General features: G+C 43.8%; 1 protein-coding gene across 7 annotated transcripts in view; it reads left to right on the top strand.

The window, feature by feature from the left end:
* Window positions 1–26,575, top strand: part of rnf24 (ring finger protein 24) — a 164,699-nt gene that overhangs the window by 72,597 nt on the left and 65,527 nt on the right. For all 7 annotated transcript variants that reach the window (XM_072256696.1, XM_072256693.1, XM_072256694.1 and 4 more), the window contains one exon: window positions 18,492–18,667. In XM_072256696.1, coding sequence (XP_072112797.1) covers window positions 18,525–18,667 — 143 coding nt within the window. In that variant the 5' untranslated portion in view covers window positions 18,492–18,524. The remainder of the gene's footprint in view (window positions 1–18,491; window positions 18,668–26,575) is intronic.

Below are 26,575 nucleotides of genomic sequence, written 5' to 3'. Positions count from 1 at the left end.
TCTTCCCCAGGGCACCACTGCTCAATACAAGAGGACATAGCTTTAAGGTAAGGGGTGGGAAGTTCAAGGGAGATATTAGGAGAAGGTTTTTTACTCAGAGAGTGGTTGGTGCATGGAATGCACTGCCTGAGTCAGTGGTGGAGGCAGATACACTCGTGAAGTTTAAGAGACTACTAGACAGGTATATGGAGGAATTTAAGGTGGGGGCTTATATGGGAGGCAGGGTTTAGGGGTCGGCACAACATTGTGGGCCGAAGGGCCTGTACTGTGCTGTACTATTCTATGTTCTATAACAAGATTACTTTGAAGCCTGAATATTTCACATGATGAGGTCAGCGTTGATGAGTGAGTGATTGAGATTGACTCAATCATAGAGACGTCAGCCATAGAGAAAAACAGTTAATATTTCAGGTCTGTGATCTTCCAAGAGAAGCATTGGCTGAGTTTCCCTCTCCACAGAAACAACCTGCCCTGCTGAGTACAAGTGACACTGCTCAGCTTCTCAGAACCTGTTTGGATTTTTCCAGCGAGAGTTTTTCAGGGTGTGGGCTGTCCTGGCTTGCTTCAACACTGCAGGATTTTATTGTGCAGAGAAGTGTGGTAATCCTCTGCGTATTGTTAGAATTATTGATGAGGCCATGGCTGAACTTGCCCTGCCCTGTATTGGTCATGCAGGCAATAATAATAATAATTGTCATTTTAACGATGATTTCATCAGATTTATTGTGGGCTGATTATAGCGGGAGACGTACATGACTCACTGTCATGTCATTAGCAGGGCTGGAGTTGAACTCTTACTGCCATCTATTAGTAATGTATCTAAACACAATATTAATGATTTTCTAGTTCTGTTACTTTAACAAAGACATTCATGTTCAAAGTTAACTCATTTGTCACTAATACAGTGAGATGAAGTTTCAACCCTTGGCCCTTTCTGGTTCAATTTCACATTAGCCAGTTGGCCTTCACCGCGTGAACTATTGGGGAAATGTCAGTGAAGGTTACTGCCTATTGTGAAAACACAAACTGGAAAGGAGCTATCTTAGCTAATTCTCTGATATGATAAGACCCTTGTCCTCACCACTTCTATAAAAACTCAGACATGCTTCATGTAACCTGAGAAAATGGGGTCAAAGAGTGATGCAGCATGGAGACAGGCCCTTCAGCCCACAAAGTTTATGCTGACCACCTGTTCACACAACCAGTATCAGGTTTATTCTCACTCACATAACGTATGTTGTGATTTTTTTCTGTGATATCAATGCAGTGCATGACAAGAAAGTACTCTAAGTTGATAATAATAATGATACTAAGTACCTTATTGGTTCTGGGTGGGAAATTCTTTCATTACAGCAGCACCATTTAAAACACACTTAGCAGTGTGCAGATTTAACTAATAATAAAGTACAGAATAATAATATGCAGAATAATAATTTACCAATGTGTAATAATGTGCAATAATAATGTACAAAATAATCAAACAGACTACTGTACTATGATGTGTGTTCTCCTGTCGCACAGATGAACTGTTGTATATGCTTATTGCATTTGGTAGGAAAGGTTTTCTGTAACGATCATTGTGACAGCAGAGCTGAATGAGTCTGTTCGAAAGGGTGCTCTGCTACTTATTCAGTAGGTCATGGAGAGGATATGCCAGATTATCCAGAATGGATAATAATTTGTTTAGTGACCTGCTCTCCACCACTAACTTACAATAAGTTACATCAATAGACAAATAGTGCAGAAGACGAATAATGCCATAGTGTTCATGGGTTTATGGACCATTCAGAAATCTGATGGCAGAGGGGAAGAAGGTGTTCCTAAACCATTTAATATGGGTCTTCAGGCTTCTGTACTTCCTCTCCAGTGGTAGCAACACAAAGAGGGCATGTCCCGGATGGTGTGGGTCTTTAATGATGGATGCTGCCCTCTTAAGGCATCGCCTGTTGAAGATATCCTCAGTGAGGAGGTGGGTTGTCTCCGAGTAGCCACTTAACCTAACAAATTGCATTTATTTTCAATGTGAGAGGTAATCAGACCACCCAGAGGAAATCTGGAGAACATGCACACTCCATATGGGCAGCACTAGAAGTGAGGATTGAACCCAGATCATTGAAGATTTGAGATAGCAGCGCTGTCATCTGTTGAGTTATCTTTACAGTGACATATTGCCAAGGGTGTTGGACTGTTGGAAGCAGGAGCCAGGTCACATACTCCAGCTCCAGTGCTGTGTCCCTTCCCACCATAGGCCATAAGACATAGGAGCAGAAATCGACCATTTGGCCCAGTACTTTGCTCCACCATTCCATCATCACTGATCTTTTTCCCTGTCAACCCTATTCTCCTTCCTTCTGCCTATAACCCTTGACATCCTTACTAATCAAATGTTTATTAACCTCTGCTTTCAATACATGCAATCATTTGGCCTCCACAGCAGCCTATGCCAATGTATTGCACAGATTCACAACTCGAGCCTAAAGAAATTCCTCCTCATTTCTGTTCTAAAGGGACATCCTTCTATTCTGAGCCTGTGCCCTCCAGTCCTAGATTCTCCCTGTATTAGAAACACCCACTCCATGTTCACCTTACCAATATTCTATAGGTTTCAATTCCAGACCCCTCATTCTTCTAAACTCCAGCAAGGATAGGGCCAGAGCCATCAAACACTCCTCATATGGTAACTCTTTCATTTCCCTACGTAATTCCGTCCTGATGAAGGGTCTCAACTCAAAACGCCCACAGGATATTTCCCTTCGCAGATGCGCTGAGTTCCTCCAACATCTTGTGTGTTGCTGATGAATTCTCCTGGTCGGGATTTAACCCTCTTCCTCTGTGCCCTTGGAGTCCAGCTGCAAGTTACTGGTCACTCATGTGTGACAAAGTGATGTCCACAATGGACCAGTCCATTACTAATCAGCCCTAACCCATTGAACAGCAGACTGGATATGAAGGGCTGAACAGCCTGTCCCTGCTTCTTTCTTTCTTTATTTTTATTACACCCATATGATCAATGAACTAACTAACCTGTAAGCCTTTGGAATGTGGGAGGAAACCAGAGCACCTGGAGGAAACCCCTGCGGTAAACCCCTGCGGTACAAACCCCTTACAAATGACGGCGGAACATTAACTGCTACAGCACCATGCCTTAAGAACTTATGTTCTTAGACACTGGGCCAATTTCTTTTTGCCAGAGTATCATACAGCACAGAACCAGGCTCTTCGTCCTCCCATGTCCGTGCCAACCAATTTGCTGACCAACACCTAGCCCATTTCCCCATGTTTGCTCCATAGCCACGTAATTCTCCGGATGCTTCTTGCTTTTGTGATAGTTTCTGTCTCTATCAGGCAGAGCGTTCTAGATGCCAACTACTCTCAGTGTGAAATCTACCCCCTCAAGTCCCCTGCGGTCCTCCTCCCTTTCACCTTCTACCTGTGCCCTCTTGTCCCACGATACACCTTTCACTTCTAATCTCGATTCTCCTGCAATTAACCATCTTGTGAGCAGACTGAAGGGAAAGTTAGCAGGTTATCCACCTTGTACCCAGGACATCTTCAGGGAGCGGTGACTTAGAAAGGCAGCGTCGATTACTGAGGACCTCCAGCACCCAGGGCATGCCCTTTTCTCACTGTTACCATCAGGAAGAAGGTACAGAAGCCTGAAGGTACACACTCAGCGATTCAGGAACAGCTTCTTCCCCTCTGCCATCCAATTCCTAAATGGACATTGAACCCGTGAACACTACCTCACTATTTTAATATACATTATTTCTGTTTTTTGCACGATTTTATTCTATTCAATATACATATACTGTAAATGATTTACTTATTTATTTATTATTATTATTTTTCTTTTATATTATGTATTGCATTGAGCTGCTGCAGCTAAGTTAACAAATTTCACGTCACATGCCGGTGATAATAAACCTGATTCTAATTACTTTTAACTTTATTAAATATCAGACATGGGTGCGGGTTTTGCAAAAGAATGTTTGGCTGGTAGCGGGTAAACGGCGTTTGATTCACCCCCCACAACAGGCAAGTTTTTCCAGTGGCCACCCATTTAAATTCTACTTACCCTTCCTATTCTGACATGTCGATCTGTGCCCTCCTCTGCTGCCATGAAGCAACACCTCATACTCAGTCTGGGTAGTCAATGGCATTATCAATGATTTCTCTAACCCCCAGCAATTTCTCCCACCCTCCAGCCTTCTCTCTTTTCTAATTCCCCATTCCGGCTCCTCTCTTACCCCTTCCCTTCTCCTCACTTGCCCATCACCTCCCTCTGCTGCCCCTTCTCCCATGGTCCATTCTCTCCTATCAGATTCCTTCTTCCTTTCACCTCTTTGTCCTACCATCTCCTAACTTCTCATTTCATCCCCCCCTTCCCCCTCATCTCGTCTCAACTATCCCCTGCCACATTGTACTCCTCCTCTTCCCCCCTCCCCACCTTCTTATTCTGGTTTCTTTGTCCTTCCTTTCCAGTCTGGATGAAGGGTCTCAGCCCAAAGCATAGACTGTTCATTCCTCCTCACAGATCTGCCTGACCTGCTGAGTTCCTCCAGCATTTTGTGTCTGTTGCTCTGGATTTCCAGCATCGCAGAGTCTTTTGTGACGATGGTAGGTGGAGATGTGGGGAAATATCCGGGAGTCTCCTCGGCCAGGATTGGCCACGTTCTGAGGACAGTGTAGAGGTGGCACCCTGTACTCAATGTGTTGACAAAAGTTGTGAGCTCATAGTTAGTGGTTAAGTGAATGGCTTTGGATGGATCCGGACACGAATCAGAATAGGGAAGAATGCCTTCCAAGGTTTGCTGTAGTATCTCAACTGCAGTGACACTATTCAGTTGACTGCTTCCGGCAACGATGATGTCCGTGGCTGAGTGGACCAAGTAAGTGTCGCGTTGCTGCTGTAAAAGACAAAGATTAGCTTTGTCACATGGAGACTGAAACATTCAGTGAAATGTATCGTTTTTATCGGAGGTTGGTGCAGTGGCAGCCCACAAGTGTCACTGCTATTCTGGCGCCAACTTGAGCATGCTTTCAACTCGCCAAGCCTATCCGTAATTCTTTGGAATTGAGGGGGGAGCCGGAATACCGGGAAAAAACCTGCACGGTTTTTTGGGAGTGTAGAAATTCCTTTCTGGCAGTGGTGGGAATTGAACCCATATCAGTGTGCACTGGCATTGTGGTAACTGCTTCTCCATGTCCCAGCCCCCTCGAACCTAGCTCCTGTTTATCTTTTTGAAGACTAGTTGCTTCCTTCCCTCTTCTCTTTCGCGTTAGTGGAGGACAGACCGGCTGCAGTGGGAGCCAGAGTAAAGCAATCCAATCCACAAGTATTTAGTAGCAAAAGTTCTATATTGCATTGACAGAGTGTTCCTGAAAACAGAGAAACATAACGAGGTTGTATTTGAAAAGATTAGTCTTGTGTACTGTATGTTCCACAGATAGTAGTGAATAACAATAATTATTCTAAAGAGTCACAGAGCACTACAGCACACAAGCAGGCCCTTTGGCCCATCTGATCCATGCTGAACTATCATTCTGCCTAGTCCCATTGTCCTGCTCCTGGACCATATCTCTCCTACCCCTCCCACCTATGTATTACATTGTATTTAGTTATTTTTATTTGGAGATTTATTCAGGGTAACAGGCCCTTCGGCACAATGAGCCCATACTACCTAATTATACCAACATGACCAATTAACCTACTAGCCCATATGCCGCTGAGATGTGGGTGGAAATTGGAGAAAAGCGAAATGATCATGGGAGAATGTACAAACTCCATACAGGCAGCAGTGGGAATTGAAACCAGGTCACCAGAGCTGTAAAGCGTTATGATAACTGCTACGCTACTCTGCCACCCAAAATTATTTCCACTCTGGCCTCTTATCTCTTTTCACCTGCCCATCATCCCTCGCTGGGTCCCCACCTCCTTCTCTTTCTCCTACGGTCCGCTCTCCTCTCCTGTCAGATTCCTTCCTCTCCAGCCCTTTATCTTTCCTACGTACCTGGCTTCACCTGTCACCTTCTGACTATCCACCTTCCCCTCACCCCCCCACTTCTTATTCTGACGTCTTGGCCCTTCCTTTGCAGTCCTGAAGAAGGGTCTCAACCTGAAATGTTGACTGTTTATTCACTTCCATATATGCTGCCTGACCTGCTGAGTTCTTCCAGCTTTTTTTTGTGTGTTGCTTTGGATTTCCAGCATCTGCAGGTGTTCTCATTTATTATTTCCATAGGAGACAATCTCTCCCTCTTGAGTCTATGCCAGCTCACAAGTAATCCCATTCCCAGATATGATTCCTCCCACATTCCTATCATTAGGGGCAATTTAGAGCAGTGGCTTAACCTATCAACCTGTACGTCTTTGGGACATGGGAAGAATCTGAAGCAGCAAGAATAAACTCGCGCTGTTTCGGGGTGAATGCGCAAACTCAACACGGACAGCCATGAAGGTCAGGATTAAATCTGAGTCCCTGTGGCGGTGGTGGCAGAGTTGCAGCCCTGTGGGACGCTGGTTAAGTGCAGGGGAGAGGGCGCTGAGGGAAAACCTAGCCATGGTTTATTGAATGGAGAATTGGGCCCCTGGGGCCGGAGGGTTTCTTCACTTGTGTTCTTGTATAGCATATCACTTACTGTGCATGAGGTGCTATAGGTGCACTATCGCAATGTAGGCTTGATGGACAATGCGTTCAGGGTGAAGGGAGATAAATCAAGCTGTAGTTGTTGGAAATCTCAAACAGAGAAGCTGGAAGAACTTAGTCAGGCAGCGTCTGTAGAAAGAGAAGAGGTTGAAGGTCCTTCATCTGAGCTGTGTGAAGAACGTTTCAGTCAGAAACATACACCCATGGAACTCAGCTTAGTCCTGATGTTTGTTTAATTGTTCAAACACAGGCTTTTTCCATCACTGTTGCAAAGCCATCTTTCTCTTAGCCTGCCATATCATCAATGTAATGGAGCAGTTCACCACAAATATTGTTGAATGTAAGATATAACTGTGCTCATGGCATTGGTATAGAACACCTGACCCTTGACCCAGCAGGCCTACCTTTGAGTGCTCCACTCTCCCCACACCACAAAGATCTCCGACCTGTGAAATGTGCCTACTCTTTGTTTCTGGCAGACCTGGTCCCCTGAATGATCTTTATCAAAGTACAATGGGGTGAGGAGAGGAGCAGCACTGTAGCAATGCAGCAAACTCACACGCCCAGTGACCCAAGTTCAATCCTGTATGGAGATTGTGCATTCTCCCTATAATCACGTGGGTTTTGTCCATGTACTTCAAAATCCTTCCACAACCCAGAAACTTTATTTTTCCTTATTGAGAGATACAGCACGGTAACAGGACCTCCCTGTCCATGAACCCCAGCTGACCAAATAGCTTACTTTGGACTGTGGAAGGAACCTGGTGCACCCGAGGAAACCAACACAGTCACGGTGAGGACATACAAAATCCCTCACAGACAGCAGCGGGAATTGAACTCTGGTTGCTAGCGCTGTAATAATGTCATGCTAACTGCTACGTCACCGTTCCACCTCAAATATGCAGCTGGGAATGTTAATTGGCCTGTGGTGCAGAGGTTTGTGGGAAAATCAGGGGATATTATTGAACATATTTAAGCAGGTAAGTAAATAGAGGGATTGGAGCTGCACTGAGTTGGTAGAAGCCGGATAAGTTCAAAGTTCAAAGTTTTATTATCAAAGTACATATATGTCACCAAGTGCAACCCTGAGATTTATTTTCATGTGTGCATATGCAATAATCCATAATAGAATAATAACCATAATAGAATCAATGAATGACGGCACCAATGTGGGCTTTCGTCCCTTGTGCAAAAACAAGAAGAAAGAAACAGTAATAAATAAATGAGCAATAATATTGAGAACTGAGTTGATTGCCATCTTTTTATGTCAATAGGGAAGGTACAAAACCTCTATTTGTTGACTATTGAGGGCTTCAATCCACAGCTCAATGCTCCTGTGCTCCTGCACAAACACCTATGGAACAATTTCACTTCAAGACGAAACGATGAAGCATCAATGTTAGGAGAAAGATGCGAAGATACATAAAGAAAAAGAGGGAAAGTAGGTTGCCTCGATAAAAAGAGATGGCCGGGACTCTTGTGGGCCTGAGGCATTAAATGGTCTATTTCTTCCAGTTGAATTCTATGTAAAATGTAAATTATCGTACAGCAGACAATTTTAATGACGGTGCAGCTGCTTTAATCTGCTCCGTGATTCAGGCTGTATTCTCTCTTGTAAGATTTGCATCAGGCTGCACAGAAGAATTGATTTGCAAATGATAGTGGCATCAGCATATAGTAGAGGGTAGACTAACTCCCATAATGATACTCCTGGTGTGGAGCTGGTTGTGTGAAAGGTTTGAAAGTGCTTGGTGCTTGAGTTCAAAATTCGGTCTGAAACATCGTTGAGTAATAACTAGAGATCGACGAATACTGGCTAATAGCAGAGAACATGAGAAGATTAGGTTTTTTTTGTCACCCGTACATCAAAGTATACAGTGAAATGTGTCCTTTGCATCAACAATCTACACAGCCCAAATATCTGTTGGGTTCCACCTGCAAATGTCATCACGCTTCCAGTGCCAGCATAGCATGCCCACAAGTTACTAAAGGTCTAACTCGTAAATCTTTGGGATGTAGGAGGAAACTGGAGCAAGCCACAGGAAAAGTACAAGGTCACAGGAAGAACGTGCACAGAAAGACGGGAATTGAACTCTGATCTTACAACTAGTGCTGTAAAGCATTACTCGAACCATCCATTAATTCACACACTGGATTATAGACTAGGAATTGATAGACATTGGATTACAGACCTGGTTTGATGGGCACTGAATGATTCAGCAAAGATTGATTGTAGACTCAAGATTGAAGCCTACTGGATTGTGAACCATCAACTGATGGACACTGGCTCATGGACCAAAGACCAGTGAAAACTGGATTATAAACTGAGAAGCAGTATGGTTAAATCTGAAGGGATTACTAACTTCCCCATAACTTCCTCAATCACATTCATGTCCAAAGTTTTAAAAAGGTGAAATTTTTAAAGTGGAGAGCTTTTGAGCCGTTGATGCTGCCCATGTGGATACTGAACATATATCATAGTACAATAGACTGTTTTATTTATTTGTACATTATTATTGCACACTGGTAAATTATTTTGCAAATATTATCAGTTAGTCTGCACACTGCTAAGTGTGTTTTTAAATGTTGCTGCTGTAATGAAAGAATTTCCCACAGGATTAATGAAGTATTTATTATTGCTGTTATTAGTAGTAGGAGACTAATCTTAGGGAATGTTGCTGAATCAAGGCTTGAAATGTCAGTGGGTGAGTATTTTGAAAATAGTGACCATAAGTTTGTAAGCTTCATCACTATGGAAAAGCAAAAGGATTGACAGGAAAATAACATCCTGAACTGGGAGAACACTGGTTCGGTTCCATAAGGTAGGACAGATAAACTGGGAACAGGCACTTTTAAATGAATTAAAGAGATTTGATGATTAGCTTTACGTGTACATTGAAACATTGAAATATACAGCGAAATGTGTCAGTTGTGTCAAATCAAATCAGCAAGGCTCATGCTGCAGGCACCCTGCCAGTGTCACCACATTTCTGGTGCCAACACAGCATGCCCTCAACTTGCTAACCCTAAAGTTTGGAACGTGGGGGGAAACTGGAGCACCCAGAGAAAAGGCATGCAGTCATGGAGAGGACATAAAAGCACCTCACTGTGGCTGGAAAATAGAAATGGTTCAACTTTAAAACAACGAGAGTTCAGGACAAGCAAGTTCCAATAACAGTTCAAAGTAAGGACGTCAATTCCAGGAATCTCGGAGGCTAGGGGAGGAAGGGGTTTAGATAGAGAAAAAAAGGAAGCACAAAGCTGGTATAGAGAACGGGAAAAAAAAGTCTCAAAAGTATGTGTGTGGGGGTTGGGAGTGTTACTGAAAAAGGAATTTAGGACGAAGAGGAGGCAAAAAATAGAACTGGGGATGGATTAAAGGAAAGCTCCAAAGCATTTTGTGTGTATATTAAAGGCAAGAGGGTATACAGAGAAAGGGGGCAAAGGGAGTAATTGCATGGAACCAGAGAAGTAGGTGAAGTCTGCAATGAATACTTACCATCGTCCTTCACTATGGGGAAAGACGTTGCATCTGGAGAATCCAGGAAGGGTGGTGGTGAAATTCGAGAACGTGTTATAAGAATGTTTAAAAAATAGGAGGTATTAGATGATGTAAAAGTTGGATAAATTCCCAGGGCCTGATGAAAGTGCTGAAGCTCTGATAGATTGTTAAATCTTCCCTGACTACAGATGTGTTGGAAGACTGCAGGACAGTGTATGTGATACCTTTATTCCTACAGGGCAGCAGTGATCAGCCAGGTAACTATAGTGTAAAGTCTCAATGACAGGAAATATCTTGAAAAAACTCTAAGGGATGGGATTAATTTACATTTAGAAAGACAAAGGTTAATCAGAGGGTCAACATGGCTTTGTTAAGGGCAGATCCTGCCTAGTCAATTTGATCGGATTTTTCAAAGAGGTAACAAAGTATGTTGCTGAGGGATGTCCTGATGAAGATTCTTGGCTTGAAATGTTAACTCCTTATTTCTCTCCGTAAACGCTGCCTGATCTGCTTAGTTCTTGCAGTATTTTGTGTGTGTTACACGGAACTTCCAGCATCTGCAGAATCTTTTGTGTTTATCCTTTGAACTTCCTTTTTCCCACCTTACTCTTGTATCCTCTTGCTGTAGATCATGGTTAATGGTCACTGGCCATCTACGCTATCTGTGCCTCTCATAATATTATCATGTTACCTCTTAGCTTCATTTGCTCCAGGGAGAATGAGCCCAGCTTACCCTGATAATCAAACCCTCCCATCCTGGTAACATCTAGGTGAATCGTTCCTGCATCTTCTCCAGTTTAATCACGTCCTTCCTCCACTATATCGCAAGCATGTGGTTGCATTGGAGAGGATGCAGAAGAGATTCACCAGGATATCCTGGGATGGGGCTTTCCATTTATGAGACACTGGATAGCTTATGGTTGTTTTCCTTGGACCAGAGGAGGCTGAGGCGTAGACATATTAAAACATAGACTACTGAAGAGCACAGCAGAAGGCCCATTAACCCACAATGTTGTATTGAACCAACTAAACAAATTGTTATATGCCAAAACTAATCCCTTCTGTCTGCATAATAATCTGTACATTCAGGCGCCTCAAATGCCTATTGATGTGTAAAAATGTCATGAAAGGCATAAAGATTGCAGATGATGAGAAATGTTACCTAGGATATTTGGAGTGTGGGACCATAGATATAGGAACAGAATTGGGCCATCGGGCCAACAGGGTCTGCTCGACCACTCGACCTTGGCTGATGTTTTTGTCAAACTCATTCTCTCATCTTCTCCCCATAACTGTTGCCTGGCTCTGTGACTCTCCATGAGCAACATCTCTTCTATTGGGTACATTTTATACTTGGTACTCAATGCCATCTTACAGTTAAATGACCCACAGAGTCATAGAACAACGAACCAGGTCCTATGACCACCAAGCACCCATTTTTAACTAATTAGCCCCTTTATATTCTCCCCACATTCCCATCATCCCACCCCCTCCCCTCCCATTCCTTCCTTCTACCACTCATCAACACACTACTGTGGTCTATTAACTCGCACTTCTTTGGGAGGAAACCAGAGCCGCCAGGGCAAATATTCGGTCATAGGGAGATCATGCAAACGCCACACAGACGGTAGCCGAGGTCAGCACTGAATCTGGACTGCTGGTGTGTTTAGACAGCAGCTCCTAGTCTTATATTAAATACTCGCTAAGGCAAGTATTTAACTTTATGGTATTAATTTTAGCACGGAAGTTGAAGCAAATGACCAACTCCCTTTCCAGGATGTGTTGATCAGGAGGAATCCAGATGGAAGTTTGGAAACATCGGTTTAATGGGAAGGAATGAATACAGACCAAATTCTCAATTATCACAACAATCACTCCAACTACCACAAAGTTGTGTCTGAACACTATTCACCGAGTGGAAACACACTGCAGTAGTTGGACCTCAAAAAGAAAGAAGAAAGTCGCCTCATCGAAGTATTCTCATGCAGTAGCTATCCAAAAAACTTCACCTGAAGGTATCTTGTTCTTGGAAACAACTTTTTAATTCCTACTGAATTGACAAGAGTCTAGCTCTACCATACATCTGGGATATTCCGAAAATGACAGCAAGACTGCTCCAACTACACAAAATAATGGTAGCACATAAACCCAACACAACCATCAGAATGCTTGTCTCGAGACCCAAAGATCCAATAGCCCACATGGAAAAGATAAATGTTATATACCCCAAGTCCAATTAGGAACTAATGCAAAAAGACAGCAATTGCTTGATGCTCAATTAATTCAAAAAGGACACATATTGCTGGATGCAATTGAACTGCGACCATACTAATGACAGGAAATTCTTCAACCATAGAGTTAGAACAAGGACAGTTAGGATGGGAAACAGCTTTTTCCCCTAGGCCAAGAGACTACTGAACTCCCTGCCTCCACCCAGGTCTCATCACATATGAAGTGCCAGTAGCATTACACTGTTTACTTTTTGACTTGTGTTATACTAAATGTCAATCTTCTAGAACATACTTTTATTATTTCTTAATTTATTTGTAGTAATATTACTTTATAAGATCGTAAGATATAGGAGCAGAATTAGGCCATTTGGCCTTTGAGTCTGCTCAGCTGTTTCATCATGGCTAATCCAATTTTCCTTCACAGCCTCAGTCTCCTGCCTTTTCCCCATATCCCTCTTTGCCCTGAGTAATCAAGAATCTATCACCCTCTGCCTTAAATACATAAAGACTTGGCATGCACAGCTGCATGTGGCAACAAGTTCCACAGATTCAGCACTCTCTGGCTAACTCACCTCTGCTCTAAAAGGACATCCCTCTATTCTGAGGCTGTGTCCTCTGGTGTTAGACTCTCCCACCATATGAAACATCCTATGTTATGTGTTGTGTCTACTGTGTTGTGTACCTTGGTCTGGAGGAACATTGAGTCATTTGGCAGTTTACATGCATACGGTTAAATGACATTAACCTTGAACTTGTACAGCAGGGTATTGCAAGTTTGAATGCGACTCCTGTGGCTGCCATTAGCACAACACAGTGCAACATGTTTGCCAGCTGATTTGATTTCCTTTCTTCTAACATTTCCAAAGTTCATCATTCTCTGGTTCAGGCTCCTGTGTCCACTTCTATGACTCAATATCCTTTGATAGTTACTTTATAGTCCAGTTTCCCTGACTTGTCATCCAGTGTCTATTGGTTTCTTGTTTACAGTCCATGTCCATGCTGGCTCTGTAGTACTTATCTACAGTATTCCAATGTAGTGAGGGTCTCCTTCACTCCACTCCATCAGGTAGTGTATTCCACACTCCGACCCACCCTCTGAATGTGAGATCCCCTTGAGAGGATGGTGTGAGCATGCAAAGGCTGTTTCCACTAGTAGAAGTGTTGAGGATCTGAGGGCTCAGCCTCAGAATAAAGAGGCACCCCTTATGAACTGAGGTGAGGACAAACTTCTTCAGCTAGATGTTGGTGAATTGTCGCCACAGAGGATGGTGGGAGCCACATCATTGAGTGCATTTAAGGCACAGTTCTTGATTGGTGGGGGGCATGGGCAAGGGTTATGGAGAGAGGACAGGAGAATGAGGTTGACAAAGAAACATTTTCTATGGTTGGATGGCTGAGCTGAATCAAGAGATTTATAAAGTAGTTAGCTTTATTTGTCATACGTTCATTGAAAATACAGAGAAATGCATCATTCTTTGTCAGGTTGAATGAACTCGGCCTTTTCTCCTTGGAGTGACGGAGGATGAGAGGTGACCTGATAGAGGTGTATAAGATGATGAGAGGAATTGATCGTGTGGATAGTCAGAGGCATTTTCCCAGGGCTGAAATGGCTAGCATGAGAGGGCACAATTTTAAGGTGCTTGGAAGTAGATACAGAGGAGATGTCAGGGGTAAGTTTTTTATGCAGAGAGTGGTGAGTGCGTGGAATGGGCTGCCAGCGACGGTGGTGGAGGCGGATACGATAGGGTCTTTTAAGAGTCTCCTGGGTAGGTACATGGAGCTTAGGAAGCTGGAAGGCTATGGGTAACCTTAGGTAATTTCTAAAGTAATGTCGTAAATACATGCTTGGCACAGCTCTGTGGGCCGACGGGCCTGTATTGTGCTGTAGGTTTTCTATGTTTTAGGTCAAATCAGCAAGGATTGTGCTTCTGTCACCAACATAGTATATCCCACAACTCCCTAACCCTAACCATACATGTTTGGAATGTCAGAAGAAACTGGAGCACCCAGAGGAAACCCACGTGGTCACAGGGCGAATGAACAAACACTTTGCAGATGGGCAGGAATCTAACCCAAATCTCACTTGCGCCCGCAACATGTTGCGCTAACCACTACACGACCGTCCCTCCCCCATCGGGCTGACTGGCCTGATTCTGTTCCTGTGCCTTGTCTGAGCGTGAGTTTCACCCGGAGAGATTGTTTGGGTCGTTGGGTGGTGGGAAGGGTTGAAGGGACAGCTGGTGCATCCTCTCTGGTTGCATGGGAAGGTGCCAACAGGGGAGGGGGTGATGGATGGCGATAAATGAATGCACCAGGCAGTGAGTGGCTCCTCCAAAATGAAATTTGAGTGGAAAGGGGCAGATCTGACTGGTAGTGGGTCATGTTGCAGCTAGTGGAAATTACAAAAGCTAATTCACTCAATGCAAAGGGCGGTGGGGCGGAAGTGGGACCTTCAAAGCAAAAGTACATTTGATGAATGCGCTGTGTGAATGGGCACAGAGTACAAACGTTACAAACCCAGGAGTGCAAAGCCCAGAATGGCCTGCCAGGAGTAGAGGTGGAAGCAGGTATGATCGTGGTATTTTACACAGATACGGGAATGTCCAGAGAATGGACAGGTATGGATCATGAGCAGGTGGTTGGCTGGGGTTTTGTTCAATTGTGTTCAGCACTGACGTTGTGGGCCGAATGGCCTGTCCCGGTTCTGTACTGTCGTTGATCAGAGTGGAGTCTAGGACGGATCGAACTGCACCAGTGGTGATGGTGTCGGCTGTAAGGGAAAGGCGAAGGCGAGCAAATTACCAAAGCTGGATCTGAAAGAAATGTACGCGGGAATAGTGAATGAGAAATGAGGGTCTTCCACTGAAGCTCGATGGGGAACACGCTTTTGCTGACTGGGCAGCCCACAGGACTCCACGTTGAAACCTGAAAAAGGGTTTGGGTGACCTATATTTCCAGTTGCCCATAATCTCTCTTCAGTTCAGATTTCATTTGTCACTTCCTGTTTCTGCTTGGCTGCTGGTGACTGGTGGAGTTCAGGAAGGATCGGTATTGGGACTGGTTCTTTTCAGGTTATATGTCAATGATTTTGATGACTGAATTGATGGCTTTGTGGCCAAGTTTGCAGACAATACAAAGATAGGTGGGGTGTAGGTAGTTTTGAGGAAACAGGGAGTCTGCAGCAGGAGTTAGACAGATAGGGAGAATGGGCAAAGTGTCAGATGGAATACGAGGGGAGATTGATAAGGTCATGGCCTAACGTACAAGGAGTCAATTTTAGAAAACCTAGCACATTTATATTTCAACATAGTCCCCTCCTACATTTACACACTTAGTCCAGCGGTCGTGGAGCATATGGATCTTGGACCTCCAGAAAGTGTCAACAGCAGGGGTGATTGATAAGTTCGTGGCCTAAGGTAGAGGGAGATAAGTTATACAGCTCTCGTTAAATGCACATGCAGTTCAACTCTTTGAGTGATTATGCAGAAAGTTTGAAGTTAATAACTCATCTCCTTCTACCCTAGGCTAGGAACTTATCAATCACCCCTGATGAGTTATTAACTTCAAACTTCCCGCATAATCAATCAAAGAGTTGACCTGCATTTGCATGTAACAAGAGCTGTATAACTCACCTCCTTCTACCTTAGGCCACGAACTTATCAATCACCCCTTGTATGGTGCTTGACCATGCACTTTGGTAGAAGGGATAAAGGCATAGACTATTTTCTAGGCAGGGAGAAAATTCAGATCAGAGGTGCAAAGACAGTTGTGAATCCTTGTGCAGGATTCCCTAAAGGTTAACTGACAGGTTTGGTTGTTGGTAAGGAAGACAAATGCAGTGTTAGCATTCATTTCAAGAGAATTGGATTCTTAAAGCAAGAATGTAATGCAAAGGCTTTATAGGACATTAATCAGACCACATTTGGAGTATTGAGAACAGTTTTGGGCCCCTTATCTTAGAAAAGGAGTGCTGGCGTTGGAGAAGGTCCAGAGGAGATTCATGAGAATGATTCTGGGAATGAAAGGGTTAAAGATTGAGTAGCATGTGATGGCTCTAGGTCTGTACTCACATGAGGTTAGAAGAAATGGGGGAGGGGATCTCATTGAAACCTATCAGTCAAAATGGAATGGCAGAATGGCCTAATTCCATTCCTTTGTCTTATAGTCTATTTGCAGCTCCAACAGGTGTGATTTGATTCCCCTTCTCCTGTCTCATCACTCTCTTCCCCTCCACATTACTCTGGCCACCACCCCTCTCCACTCTCAATCCTGATCCAGGGTTTCAGATCGACATATCACCAAAGTCCACAGATGCTGCCTGTCCCTATGTGTTCCTCTGGCAGATAGTTCGTGCTTCCAGGTTACGGCACCTGCAGTCTTTTTTTTTGTCACACTGGCTTTTGTTATTCACAGATCTTCACATCCTTCATGCCAGAGGATCTCCTGATCTCCATCCTATTGTAAAGTAAGGCATCCGTTATTCTTGCGAGACCATGGATCTGCGCCTGGAAAGTCTTCACTCTCCAGGGCGCAGGCCTGGGCAAGGTTGTATGGAAGACCAGCAGTTGCCCACGCTGCAAGCATCCCCTCTCCACGACACCAATTTTGTCCAAGGGAAGGGCATTAGGACCCATACAGCTTGGCACCAGTGTCGTCACAGAGCACTGTGTGATTAAGTGCCTTGCTCAAGGACACAACACGCTGCCTCGGCTGGAGCTCGAACTCGCGACCCTCAGATGGCTAGTTGAATACCTTAACCACTTGGCCACGTGCCCACACATCCTATTGTGAGCCTTTTTTATTCTCCCCTACCGTCTCCTCTTTTCTTTACTGCCTAAAACTTTCCCCAATCTTGATGAAAGCTCAATGACCTGAAATAATAAACTTTTGTTTCTTCCCACTGACGATAGCTGAGCGGGTTGGGTGTTCTCTAATGCCAAATCTCAGTGTAAATGTAGCTCTGGTCTGTGGATCTGGAGCTGGAGGCAGCAGCCTCAAGCACTGATGTAATACTGATGCTTGGCAGTGGGCATCAGTGAGTTGGCAGCAAAAATTAAAGGTAAACCAACTGAAGCAAAGTTACTAGAGGATCAAGGAGAGGAAAACATACTGAATGATACAACCACTGGCTACTTTATTAGGTACACCTGCTGATTAATGCAAATATCTAATCAGCCAATCAAGTGGCAGCAACTCAATGAATAAAAGCATGCAGACATGGTCAAGAGGTTCGTCCGTTGTGCTGTCCAAGCTTCAGAATGGGGATGAAATGTGATCTAAGTGACTTTGACCTTGGAATGATTGTTGGTGCCAGGTGGGGTGGTTTGAGTGGCTCAGAAACTGCTGATCTCCTGGGTTTTTACACAGCAGTTTCTAGAAGTTGCAGAGAACAGTGTGAGAAACAGAAAAAAAAATCCAGTGAGCGGCAGTTCTGTGGGCGTAAGTGTCAAGACATCAACGGTACTTTTTTCCCCATAGATGCTGTCTGGCCTGCTGAGTTCCTCCAGCATTTTGTGTGTGTGTTGCTTTGATTTCCAGCATCTGCAGATTCTCTCTTGTTAATTAGAGAGGTCAGAAGCAGATGGTGAGACTGGTTCAAGCTGACAGGAAGGAGACAGTAACTATTCATGCATTACAGCAGTGGTGTGCAGAAGAACATCTGAGCGCACAACATGTTGAAGTGTATGGGCTATACCAGCAGAATATCACACAGGAATTCACTCCTGTACCTAATAAAGTGGCCACTAAGGCTATTTGCTCTGGCATGATCAGGTTTGACGGCAAGCATTTCAGAGAGTTCCTGAGCTCTCTGCCAAAGTACACAAACCTGAGGAAGGTAGGGTAGCAACACACACACAAATGCTGGAGCAACTCAGCAGACCAGGCAGCATCTATGGAAAAAAGTACAGTCGACATTTTGGGCCAAGACCCTTCAGCGGGGACTCCCGCTTGGACTGCCAGCATCTGCAGGTTTTCTCTTGTTTGAAGATGGGGTAGTGACTGTTTAACTTTCTCTCTACATCAAACATTGAAACAGAGACAAATTTACTGTTGGCTATGTTAGTGCTGGCAAATATTAACCAACTGCTTTCTCTCTCTCTTTCTCTCCAGCCCCCGCCCGCTCCACCCTTCTGCAGGCAGTCCATGAGTTCTGAGTTGCAGCTGCACAGCTTCAAGATGCCAAACATTGGGTTCCAGAACCTTCCGCTCAATATTTATATTGTGGTTTTCGGGACAGCAATCTTCGTCTTCATTCTTAGTTTATTGTTCTGCTGTTACTTAATCAGGTAAGTGGTAGCTTTGTTGCTGGGGGATACTTGGCATCGAGCGTTGACTCCCTCAAGGCACTGATCGGGAGCTGGTGTGGCACGTCCCCTTTGCCCATCACCGATTTTTGTGTACGCATCATGGCTTGGTGTGCCAGCTGGTCTGCCCGTGACCTCAAGAAACTGCTGGGAGTGGTGGGCGCAGCTCAGTACATCAGGGAAACCAGCCCATCCACAGATACTGTGCAGACTTCCTGCTGCCTCAGTAACGCAGCCAATGTAATCAAACACCCCTCCTGCTCCAGATATTTTCTCCTCTTGCCCTTCCCATCAAGTAGAGGATGCAAAAGCCTGAAATTATGTACCACTAGGCTCAAGGACATCTTCTGCCCTGCTGCTATAAGACTGTCTTGTGGTTCCCTAGTACGATAAGACAGACTCTGGACCTCGGAATCCCCCTCATGATTTTTCACCTTATTGTTTACTTGCACTGCATCTCCTCTGTAACTACAACACTTGATTCTGCATCCAGTTTTTGCTTTACCTCAATGAATTGTGAATTGATCTGTATGGACCAAGCCAAAGTCTCTGAAAGGTATGGAGAATGGCGAGGAAAAACAAAAAATAATCCAGTGAGTGGCAGCTGTGTGGGCAAAAGCATCTTGTTAATGAGAGAGGTCAGAGGAGAATGGCCAGACTAGCTTAAGCTGACAGGAAGGCAACAGTAACTCATATAATTGCGCATTGCAGCAGTGGTGTACAGAAGAGCATCTCTGAACACACAAAATGTCAAACCTTCCATCACTGTTTTACAACGCTCTCGTGATGTAAGACCATTGTCTGATCGGAACAGAAGATTCCCACCTTCTCCCTCCAAAAATACATTGGAACTTAAGACATAGGAGCAGAATTAGACCCACCGAGTCTGCTCCATCATTCCCTCATGGCTGATTTATTCTCCCTCTCAACCCCATTCTCTTGCCTTCTCCCCGTAACCTTTGAAGCCCTTACTAGTCAAGAACCTATCATCCTCCAGTTTCTATGATGTGCTGAGCTGTGTCTCCAGCCTTCTGCAGTTTCTTGTGGTCTTGGGCAGAGCCATTGGCTCAAACACCAGAATCAGTACCAGGTTAATTATCACTGGTATCTGTTGTTCTGCGGCCGCAGTGGATGGGCAAGAGCAGCAGGAGCTATGAACGTGCACTCAGTCACAACTTTATATACAAGGGGTACCTCATAAGGTAGCCACTGAGTGTGTATTTTCCTTTTACTGGGGTTAAGGTTATCCAAATGTTGAAGTAAAGGAGTTTTCTATGACTGATATGACTTTATTTGAATTAATTTGTATGCATAATTATATTGCAAAACCAAAGTGACTTTGTCTAACGCTACACAAAGAGTCTGATCTTTGAGCATTAGGGACTGAACTGGATGCTCGGGGTGATCGGAATCGGAATCAGGTTTGTCATCACTGTCCAGTACGACTCCCTGTCTTGAATTTGACAAGTCATTTAATGGAACACATGGGAGAAAATCAGATGGCTAAGGATTATGCAGAGCGTCCTGCTGTTAACCTCAATTCGATTTGCATAGTCAGCCCTCGATCTGTCCTGAAGTTGAAGGACTTGACTGCTGTGACTCAAGTAACATTAGCCAGACTCACATTTGACTAGCCCAGCTGCACTGAGAAGGTTCTGGGATAACCAGCTGCATCACTGTCTCACAACACTCTCATGGTGTGAGTCTGTTGTCTCATTGGAACAGAAGAAACCCACCCTCTCCCTCCAAAAACGCCTTACACCATAAGACACAGGAGCAGAATTAGGCCCATTGAGTTTGCACCATCATTCTGTCATGGCTGATTTATTATCCCATTCTCCTGCCTTCTCCCCCATAACCTTTGAAGCCCTTATTAATCAAGAAGCTATCAGCTTCCAGTTTCTGAGATGTTCTGAGCTGTGTCAACAACTCTGCAGTTTCTTGTGGTCTTGGGCAGAGCCATTGGCTCGAAAATCAGAATCAGAACCAGGTTTATTTTCATTGATAGATGTTTCATAGCAGCAGTACAGATGTAAAAAATACTCAAAGTTACAAAAAGTATATATATAGTGCAGAAGTTGAATGATGAGGTTGTGTTCATGGACCATTCAGAAATGTGATGATGAAGGGGAAAGACCTAAAACATTTAGTGTCAGTCCTCAGGCTAACAAGCTAACTGCCCAATATTCAAATAGCCAACTATTTACTACAACTTCTGGATACTTTCAAACCAATCTTGGGCTAAGCAGTTGCCAAACCAGGCTTGATGCATTTGGATAAAGTGCTTTCTATGGTGAGGATGTGATAAGAGTTGAAGAAGATGGTAGTGTTACTTTTGGATTTCCAGAAGACCAGAAGAATAAAAGTGCCAGATAAAAAGTTAATGCGTAAGAGTGCTGGATATTATATTGGAAGGGATAGGAAATTAATTTGCTGAAAGAAGAGAAAGCACTAGGACAAATGGATCCGATATGGTTACCTTTCAGCGACTGGTCGATGTCACAGGGATCAATGGTGGGGCCTCAGCTATTTACAATTAGTAACTTATGACTAGAGGTTAAAGTCATTAATCCAAGGGTTGTCACGTTCGTGTAGTGGTTAGCGTCACGCCTTACAACACCAGCAATCAGAAGGTTCGGGTTCAGTTCTCACCACTTTGTGGGAGATTTTGCCTGCTTGAGTTATAAGAAGAGGGTGCATAGTCTGGGCTAGTATTACTGGGAGCACAGGAGGCTGAGGGGTGACCGTATCGAAGTTTATAAAAGCAGGATGGGCATAGATAGGTCACAGGATGGTCACAGTTGATTTAACCAGGGTAGGGGAAAAGTGAGGGGGAAGAATTAAAAGGAATCTGAGGGGCCAGTTTTTCCTCACTTATAAACTGGTAGAGGAGGGTATTTGTTGTGTCTGTGTACAACTATATATCAATTAAATAAAAGCATGCACATGGGAGATGCTTTAACATTGCAGCGAGAGAGCACTGCACATGCATAGACAAAAGCGCATGCACAGACAATAGATCATATGTAGGGATAAGGGGGCAGGACATTGCTATAAAAGAAATAGATCCATACATTACACTTCTTCCCCCTTTAGATTAATGCATCATAAAACTGTATATGTACAGAACATTCATTTCCCTTTCACAAACCCATATTCCAAATAAACATGCATTCACAATAACAGTCCATAACTAATTTCACAACTCTAAAGGTTCAGTCTTTTGGGTGGTGCACCATTCCTTTCTGGATAGTGCCTCTGGACCTGTGGAGTGGCATTGGGTTTGGTGGGTGCCTTGTCTAAGAAAAACGTTCTTGGTTTCCCGTGTCACGATGCTGTCAGTGAGATCATCACTGAGAGATAGGTCCAGTGACTGTATTGTGTTTATCTTGCTGGATGCAATTGACTCAGGTGTGTTCTTGGGTTGAGCGTCCAGTATCTGGTCCACATGACATCTCCATGTCTGATCTCCAACATCCATTCTGTTCCAGTTCTTGTATCTATCCTACTGGGTGTCCACCTGTCTTCTCCGTAGCCACGCACTAGGACTTCCTGTCCAATCTCGAAGCTCCTTGCTGCTTCACTTGACAACTGGCTGCACTTCCCTCTGTAGGTCTGGTTTCAGAAGGTCTATGTGAGATTTCAAATTCCTGCTCATGAACAACATTACAGACGCTTGATTTGTTGTCGCATGAACAGAGTTCTGATACACAAAAAGGAAGTTGTTCACCTTGTGCTGTAGAGAAATATCGACCTTGTCCATCAATTTAATGGATTTCTTGAATGTTTGGATAAACCTTTTAGCTAACCCATTCATTGGTGGGTAGTGAGGAGCTGACTTGAAATGTCTGATACCATTTTTCTTCATGAACAGTCAGAATTTTTCTGACGTGTATCATGGTCCGTTGTCACTCACAACTTGGTCTGGTAAGCTGTCTCTGGAAAAGATCATCTTCAGGGCATAGACAGTCTTTGCTGAGGTGGTTGACTTCATTGGTATAACCTCTGGCCACTTTGAATGAGCATCCACTGCAATCAGAAACATGGAGTCTATGAATAGCCCAGCAAAGTCTACATGTACTCTTTGCCACAGTGATGATGGCTGGACCCGTGGGTGTAACGGTGCCTGAGGAGGAGCATTTTTCAGACCCTGTGTTGTCTGATTTTGTTTTACATTTGGTTACTTCATGCATTTGCTGAGTTTTGTGTTTGAGACTTTTTACTCGGTTGGGCGTTCTGTCTTCCTTGCACATTCTCTTTCTGTGACCTTGTCTTTGACACTTTCTGCCGACTTGTTTTTGAACCAACCGTCATTTGCATCATGGGAGAATATGCTACATTGATAACATTTTGGCTTTTCACACCATTCAGGGACATTTTGTGTAGGTCACATTCTAACCTCTTTCTCTACAGTTCTGCTACATCCTTTGCTTCAGTCTCTAATGATATTGCAATGGTCAATGCCCATTCTAAGGTTAGGTTGCTTTCGGACAGTGGCGCCTTTTGAGTGCTTTGACTCTGCATGCCACATACAAGCCTGTCCCTTAGTCCATCAGAAAGTCCATCTTTAAAGTCATAGCACTGGGAAAGTTTTGTGCAGGTAGGCAATGTATTCAGAAAGGCTTCCATCTTTTGATTGGTTCTTTTGTAAAATCTAAATCTGTCAGGCTATTGCCAGTGGTTTAGGGCTGAAGTGATTTTATAAAATTGTAACAATTTCGTCTAACGTCCTGCTTGCTGGCTTTGCGGTGTTAAGTTGTGTAAGAAACTGTGTTCTTTTGCTCATTAAGCTTTCTTTTGCTGCTCCATGTTGTTTGCGTTACAATACAGTTGAACCCTCTCAACATATGACTCCCAGTCTTCATTAGCGCTATCAAATACATCAACTTTCTCAAGTGAAGCCATAGCCACATTATTTTCACTTTAAATTCAGTGTGTCTTTCACTGTTACTTGCAGGTCCTTCAGCGTTCTCTTGCTGTTTAACTTTCACTGTTTCGTCTCGTAACTTTCGGTGCAGTTCATGATATTTCCTGACATTCAGCTTCATACTCATCACCAATTTGTTATGTCTGTGCATAACTACATATCAGTTAAATAAAAGCACGCACGCAGGAGATGGCTTTAACTGGTGTATTCACATTGCAGCGAGAGAGGGAGCAATACGCATGTGTAGACAACAGTGCATGTGCAGGCAACAGATCAATACATAGTGCTAAGGTGGGGAGGGGTGGTCTTTGCCCTAAAAGAAATAGATCCATACATTACAACAAATACAAAGTTTTGAAAGACACTTGGGCAACCACATGGGTAGGGAAGATTTTGAGTGTTAGGGACCAAAAGCAGGCATATGGGATCAGTTTCATAGACATAGAATAGTACAGCACAGTACAGGCCCTTCGGCCCACAATGTTGTGCCGACCCTCAAACCCTGCCTCCCATTAACCCCCCACCTTAAATTCCTCCATATACCTGTCAAGTAGTCTCTTAAATTTCACTAGTGTATCTGCCTCCACCACTGACTCAGGCAGTGCATTCCATGCACTCTCTGAGTAAAAAACCTTCCTCTAATATCCCCCTTGAACTTCCCACCCCTTACCTTAAAGCCATGTCCTCTTGTATTGAGCAGTGGTGCCCTGGGGAAGAGGCGCTGGCTATCCACTCTATCTATTCCCCTTAATATCTTGTACACCTCTATCATGTCTCCTCTCATCCTCCTTCTCTCCAAAGAGTAAAGCCCTAGCTCTGTTAATCTCTGATCATAATCCATACTCTCTAAACCAGGCAGCATCCTGGTAAATCTCCTCTGTACCGTTTCCAATGCTTCCACATCCTTCCTATAGTGAGGCGACCAGAACTGGGCACAGTACTCCTAGTGTGGCCTAACCAGAGTTTCATAGAGCTGCATCATTACCTCGCGACTCTGAAACTCTGTCCCTCGACTTATGAAAGCTAACACCCCATAAGCTTTCTTAACTACCCTATCCACCTGTGAGGCAACTTTCAAGGATCTGTGGACATGTACCCCCAGATCCTTCTGCTCCTCCACACTACATAGTATCCTGCCATTTACTTTGTACTCTGCCTTGGAGTTTGTCCTTCCAAAGTGTACCACCTCACACTTCTCCGGGTTGAACTCCATCTGCCACTTCTTAGCCCACTTCTGCATCCTATCAATGTCTCTCTGCAATCTTCGACAATCCTCTACACTTCAATGGACACCGTGCTTAACTTGGAGAAGTTAAGCCGAAGAGCCATATCCCATGCTCTGTAACTCTAGAATATCTGAATCTGGAAGCACTAACGCTGCCAGATATTAGTCTGATTACATCATCCTGGATAGGTACATGGAGCTTAGAAAAATAGAGGGCTATGTGTAACCCTAGGTAATTTCTAAAGTAAGTACGTGTTCGGCACAGCATTGTGCTGTAGGTTTTCTATGTTTCTATTATGAGGACATGATGGGTATGGCGTGCTAGCCGGATGTGACATTGGGCTAAATGTACATGGGGTGATGATGGGCACTAAGCACGAGCTATGAATGATGTCGGTGTAGATATAATATAATACCAGGATAAGTGCAGAACGTTGTCTACAATCAGACACTCATGAATGGGACCCTGATGGGTGTGGGGCACTGGCTATAATAGGTTAGTGTCCATGTAGGATGAGACTACAAGAGGCACGTAATGCCAGATATTGGTGTCAATATGGTAACAAATCATGAGAGGTGGGCGTCACTGGCCACACTTGAATGCTAGTTTAAATGCAGTGCAGGGTCACACTGAGTAAGGAGACATTGTGTCAGCTGTAACACTCATGACTCTGTGTCAGAAGATTATGGGCTCAGCCCCTCTCCAGAAGTTTCAACACACTGTGGCTATGCACTGAGGAGGGAGAGCTGCACTGTCAGATGTGGTAGCTTACAAGATCTGGCCGAAGTCTGTACCAAAATATCTATGGTACTAGAGCAGAGAAGTACACCTCAATGTCCACATAGCTTTTCTTGTTTTTTTTTTTGAAATTAATTTGCCTAGATTATCTAATTATTTATTTCACTAACACAAGAGATTCTGCAAATACTGGAAATCCAAAGCAACACACACAGAATGCTGGAGAAACTCTGCAGGTCAGGCAGCACCTACGGAAAGGAATAAATGGCGAATGCTTCAAGTGAGACCTTTCAGCAGGACAGCAGCTGTTCCCTGACCTGCTGAGTTCCTCCAGCATTTTGCCTGCGTTACTGTTTATTTCAGAGTTGTTTTTGGCTTCAGTAATGTACATGGATGTTGGGAGTTTCATTTCACAATGCATGAATGCACTAAGTAAGAACTAAATTGGCTACAAAAAATTCTTTGGGACTTAGTAAAGTCATTAAATGCCTATCCTTAACAGTGAATGTCAAAAAACTCTTCTACGTGGCCTCAGTAACGTCATGGGTATATTGCCACATCATCAATATAGTCAATAATCAGAACAGAAGATCAAAGGTCAAAGTAACTTTATTATGAAGTAACATATATGTCATACCCTGAGATACATTTTCTGGCAGGCATTCACAGTAGATCAATGAAATAGTCAATGAAAAGCTATACACAAAGAGTGACAACCAACCAATGTGCAAAAGAAAACAAACTGTTTAAATATTGAACAAAATCATAGTAGTAAATAAACAGTGTATAAATAATACTTTGAACATGAGTTGTAGAGTCCTTGAAAGTGAGGCCATAGGTCGTGTAACCCGTTCAGTGTTGACGTGAGTGAAGTTATCCTCACTGGTTCAGGAGCCTGCTGGTTCGAGGGGTAATAAATGTTTCTGAATTTGGTGGTATCCTAGCTAAAGCTCCTGTACCTCCTTTCCGATGGTAGCAGCATGAAAGGAGCGTGACCTG

The sequence above is a fragment of the Mobula birostris genome, chromosome 4, assembly GCF_030028105.1.
Source record: "Mobula birostris isolate sMobBir1 chromosome 4, sMobBir1.hap1, whole genome shotgun sequence".
Classification (NCBI taxonomy): domain Eukaryota; kingdom Metazoa; phylum Chordata; class Chondrichthyes; order Myliobatiformes; family Myliobatidae; genus Mobula; species Mobula birostris.
Note: the sequence above shows the minus strand (reverse complement) of the source record. Positions and strands in the feature narration are given on the sequence as shown.